Source organism: Belonocnema kinseyi, chromosome 5 (genome assembly GCF_010883055.1).
Source record: "Belonocnema kinseyi isolate 2016_QV_RU_SX_M_011 chromosome 5, B_treatae_v1, whole genome shotgun sequence".
Lineage (NCBI taxonomy): Eukaryota > Metazoa > Arthropoda > Insecta > Hymenoptera > Cynipidae > Belonocnema > Belonocnema kinseyi.
Window position 1 is genome coordinate 74893630 of NC_046661.1, and position 5307 is coordinate 74898936.

General features: G+C 25.7%; 2 protein-coding genes across 2 annotated transcripts in view; one reads left to right on the forward strand and one right to left on the reverse strand.

The window, feature by feature from the left end:
• LOC117173717 (serine/arginine repetitive matrix protein 1-like) overlaps positions 1–130 on the reverse strand; it is a 45565-nt gene extending 45435 nt beyond the window's left edge. Inside the window, exon 1 of the mRNA XM_033362358.1 lies at positions 94–130. Within this exon, the coding sequence (XP_033218249.1) occupies positions 94–130 (37 nt within the window). The remainder of the gene's footprint in view (positions 1–93) is intronic.
• The window catches only part of LOC117172699, an 8124-nt gene extending 4514 nt beyond the window's left edge, over positions 1–3610 (forward strand). Inside the window, exons 2-3 of the mRNA XM_033360854.1 lie at positions 880–1050; positions 3426–3610. Coding sequence (XP_033216745.1) covers positions 885–1050; positions 3426–3496 — 237 coding nt within the window. The 5' untranslated portion in view covers positions 880–884 and the 3' untranslated portion in view covers positions 3497–3610. The remainder of the gene's footprint in view (positions 1–879; positions 1051–3425) is intronic.
• The last annotated feature ends 1697 nt before the right edge of the window (positions 3611–5307 follow it).

The following is a 5307-nucleotide window of genomic DNA, read 5'->3' on the forward strand; positions in this document are numbered from 1 at the left end:
GCCAGGTTTTGTATTTTCGTGTACAACGTTACCGGCTGATGCCGTTGGAATTGATTGTTGAAATATATTTTTTTACATCTTTTATTATTAAACTTTGTTCTTTAACGCAGTTTTCTTTCGGCTTCTGCATTTCTCAAAGTTTGAGACCGATATTTTATGTATAAAAAAAGTTGGAACGTTCAAAAAATGTTGAGGTTCAGAAAAAAGATGAAATAATTTTCAGTGAAGTTCCTACCAAAATGCAGCACCTAAACGTCTTTATTGTACTCAAATACATTTCCCAAAGTTTCAGCTCGATATTTTATTTGCAAAAAAAGTTCTGAAGTTCAAAAAAACATTCAGTGAACTGAAAAACTGTGGTCGGTAATATAGGTATTTAGCTGTGTCACATGCCCTTAAGTGCTTTATATACCTGATATACAAATTTAAAAAATTTGAATTTTAATTATTAAATTTCGGGAGTAGATCAATCTCCCCTCTCTGGATCCGCCCTTAAAAGTTCAAAATTAAAAGAATAAAAACTTTAAAAAACGCTCTAGCTTTGAACGTATCTAAATATGAAAATGTCAGAAATGTCGAAGCTTCCAATTAAATTTTTAAAAAAACATTACACGAAAAACTGCATAATTTTTTTCGACTCATCTTGTTTAGAAAAAAAACACCCTAACTTAAAAAATCCAGTCGTTCGAGACGTTTTTATCACAAGAGTTTGCGATACCTTACAAGAAAAATGTCGACTAATTTAAATATACATTATTTATTTCAATATACTTAACTTATTTATATTTGTAATACTCAAAAACTGGTTAAAAATGCGAATATAAATCATTGCCAATTAAAGAAATACATAACATGTTATGGTTGAATAAATTTTTTTAGTCACCATGGCTGATGCTGCGCCAAAACGTCACATGAAATATCCCTATACTTTCACTGCAAAAATTGTGCAGTTCCCATGGAAGTACTATTGGAAACACTCTTGGCTCACAAGATATTTCTTTTACGCAAACTTCATCACTATGCCAATTTTCTACAAAATTGGCAAATTATGTAAGTCATGTCTGATCATTTTTTTTTCTACAAAAATCTAATCATATAACGTATGGAGCTTGAAAAATTGAAAATATAAATGTGAATAAGAATTTATCGTAATTTTTGAAAAAATTAAAATTAGTGATTTTATTTTACTTATTTTACTTTTTCTATTTTAAGATGATAATTTTGCGGTTATAGTTGAAAGATAAACTAATGTTTCATTGAAAATTCATGTTTTATGGTTGAGAATTCAACTACTTGCTTTAAAGTTGAACTGCTTTGTTAAAAATTAATTTTATTTGTTGAAGATTCAACTATTTTGTTGAAAAATTGTTATTTTCTGGTTGCAAGATAATTCTTTAAACTCAAAATTTAAATACTCCATGTATGGTTTAAAATTGATCGTTTTTAGTCTAAAATTCAACTGTTTGTCTTAAAAAATATAATGTTTGGGTAAAAATTCGTCCTTTTGGGTTGAAAATTCTATTATTTTTGTAGAAAATGAATCTATTTGGTTGAATAATAACTTGTAGGTTTTAAAATTCAAATACTTGGTTGAAAATGAACTATTTCGTTAGAAAATTCAATCATTTTGTTGCATTTTTTTCTCTATTGACTAAAAATCCTTTCCTCATTGAATATATAACTCATTTGCTGATAATTCGTTGTTTTTTGGTTGGAAAATCATTTTTTAAACTGAAAATTGAATTATTTCATTTTTGGTTAAAAAATGATCTTTAGTTAAATATTCAACAATTTGGGTCTATTTTCTTGTCTCTTTTGCCTAAAAAAACTTTTCTAGTTGGAAATTTAATTAATTAGCTTACAATTCGTTGTTTTCTGTTTGAAAAATAATTTTTTTAAACTAAAAACCTAACCATTCCATTTTCATTAAAAGTTGATCGTTTTTAGTTGAATATTCAACAATTTGGTTCACAATTGATGTATTTGCTTGAACAAATTTATCTTTGTTAGTAGAAAACTAATCTTCTTGATTGAAAATTCAACTATTTGGTGGGAAGTTTAACTACTTTGTTAAAAAGTAATTTTACTAGTTAAATATACATCTTTTTGGTTGAAAATTTAACTATTTTGCTAAAAATTAATTTTTCTCTGCTGCAAATTTAACTATTCCATTTATGGTTCAAAATTGATAGTTTTTAGTCTAAAATCCAACTATTGAGCTTAAAAAGGAACCTAAAAACTTTAAAAAATCAATAGTAAATCGTTGAAAATTCAACTGTTTTGCTGATGATTCATTCTTTTTGGTTTGAAAAATCATTTTTAACTGAATATTGTACTATTTAACTGTTTCTTAAAAATTGATCGTTTTTTGTTAAATATTTAACAATTTGTATGAAAATTTATGTCTTTTTTTTTGTAAATTCGTCTTCTTTGGTAGAAAACTAATTTTCTTGATTAGAAATTCAACTGCATGTTGTTTGAAAGTTGAAGTACTTTGTTAAAATTCATTTTAATTCTTTAAAACTCATTTCTTTGGTTGAAAATTTAACTATTACGTTTAAATTGCCCTTTTTTCTTTGTTTCTGGTTGAAAATTCGTCATTTTTGTTTGAAAATTCAGCTTTTTTTTATGAAACTTTATATTTTTTGGTTAAAAATACAACTGTTTAGTTAAAAATTAATCTGTTTTGGTTGATAATTCTATTAATATTTTTAAAAATTCCTGGGTAATAATTAATTCTTTTGTTAAAAATTCGGGTTTTTAGTTTAAAATATCATCTTTTTTAGTAGAAATTTCATATTGTTTAGTTAAAAATCTGTTCTGAATGCAGATCCAACTATTTTATTGAAAATTTGTCTTCTTTTATTAAATTCGACTGTTTTTTAAAATAATAAACATTTTGTTTGTTTGAAATCTGCACTATTGCTTTTTTCGTTGATAACTCATCTTTTTTTGTTAAATCCGACTGTTTTTAATTTAAAATTAAAATCTTGTTTGAGTTGGAAAATCAACTATTATATTTTTCGTTGAGAATTAATCTTTTTCATTGAAAATCCAACTATTTTGTTCAAAATTCAATTATTTTTATCCAAATTTAACCGCGTTCTTGAAAATTTGTCTTTTTGAGTAGAAAATTCGTCCTTTTCGATTGAAAATTCATCTTTTCTTGATTAAATATTAAATGTTACAATATTCGACTTCTTAGCTGGCTGGTGTAAAATTAATTTGTTTTTAATTTTCTTTGTTTAATTTTATTTAAAAGAATTGATTTATTTTACCAAATGAAATCGAAGACAGCATTTTGACGGAACATAGTTTTTGAACGACCTCTATATTGGAGTAAAAAAAAATAAAAACAATTTAATTGAAGAATATATTTCCAATTTTTAATTAGATATAAAAAGATTATTTTTTATTATTTACAGCTCATAATCCGGCGAATGTGGAGAGATGGAGGGAAATTGATAGGAAAACTTTCAGTGGAGAACTTCACTAATTATTCCATCTAATCAATCCAACTGCAGTCGTTTATTCGAAAATGTTCTCAAACTATCTCTACGATTTATTGTAAATGCGGACACCTACCTATGCGAATAAAATTTGATCCCTACTTTCGCTTTTTTAAATTTTACCATTTATTTGTTTTAAATCGATTAAAAATCGTATATTTCATTCATCTAGTTACTTGGTGCCAATTTTTGTACTGTTTTAAAATCCTTAAAATTAAAAACCCATTCAAATTAGAAGGCATCCATTTTATAAATAAAGTGGACCTCATCGACGAGAGAAAATTAGTTCAAATAAATTAAATTAATATAGAAAATCATGCGAATGAAGAACAGCTAAACTAAAGTTAAAATATACATATTTCCGTTTAAAAAAATGCATTAGTTGTGTTAAATTAATTTATTAAATTCAAGGCTCTCATCGACCTAAAAAAACTTAATTAAAGAAAACAAACCACATAAGTCACTTAAAGAATGTTATAATAAATTATAAATAAATATTACAAACCAAAAAAATACAAAAGAAAAATAAAGCTCTTAAAAATTTAAAAAGCAATTGAATTAAAATTTTTTATTAATTTAAATACATTTTTTAATACAAATTCACAATAATTTACACGTATAAAGCGGAAGCTATTCACACTTTTTAATTAAACAATAATTTTGTAAATTTTCGAAATTATATCAATTTTAACATGGAAAAATTTGAAATTAAACGATACTTTTTTTTAATCAGAAGTTAACTTATTTTTATTGGTTTCAAATCAAGAATGGTTCAATTGTTTTTTATACACCAAAATTTGTTTTTTCTTAAAAATATTTTTAAATATTCTCTTAAAATAGTTTTTTTTTAATTGAAAAGTAAGAAAAAAAATCCTAAAAATATCAAATAAATCTACATCTTATTTTTAACTTCTTAAAATATTCTCATACAATTAATTTTTCAAAATAAAAAATAATTTTCAATTTACCTAGGAATCTTGAGAAAATAATTTAATTATAAAACCTTTCAAAATTCTTAAAGAGCTTCAAAATTTTCTGCTTAAGTGTTATATACCTTTTTTTCAAAAAATCGAAAAAAATTTTATTGCTGAATCTTAAAGTACAACTCCTAGAAAACATTTTCTCAAATTTTCATAGAGATCCGAACAATAGTTCGATAGGAAAATAGCGTTTTGAGGCGCGGACTTCGATGTTTACATACACTCAACTTCAAACTTTGAATGCGAATATCTCGAAATCGTGTTTTTCCAAAAGTGCCTTTGCTGTGACTGCGATTGCACAAGAACTATTTGACCGATCTTCTTCAATTTTTTTTTAATTGTCCGTGATAATTTTGCTTAGTTCATGAACGATTCGATTTTTGTGCACCAATTTTGATTTTGCAGATTAGAATTTTTTAATAAAATTTTTAGAGCTTGAAAAATTAACTTTTCGAAAAAATCCTTACTGTATGCAGAAAAAACCAAACATTTTTTAAAATGATCATTCACGAACTAGATACTAGGCAGTCTGATAAGTACCTGAAAATTCTAAGAGATGGCATTAGTATTCACTAATGTGAACCATTTTCGTCGAACTTGATCCTTCAAATGACGCCTCTCAAAACTTCAGCCATTTATGTTTACGCATTTACAAGTTACAGCACTGAGAAGCGAATAACCTCCGAGTTTTTTTTAATATGGAAAAATCTGAGTTCCGAGTTTTGATCAAACACTACTATCTTCGCAAGAAAACGATATCCGAGGCCAAGGCCAAGCTGGATAAGTATTACCCGGACTCTGCACCGTCGATTGGAACG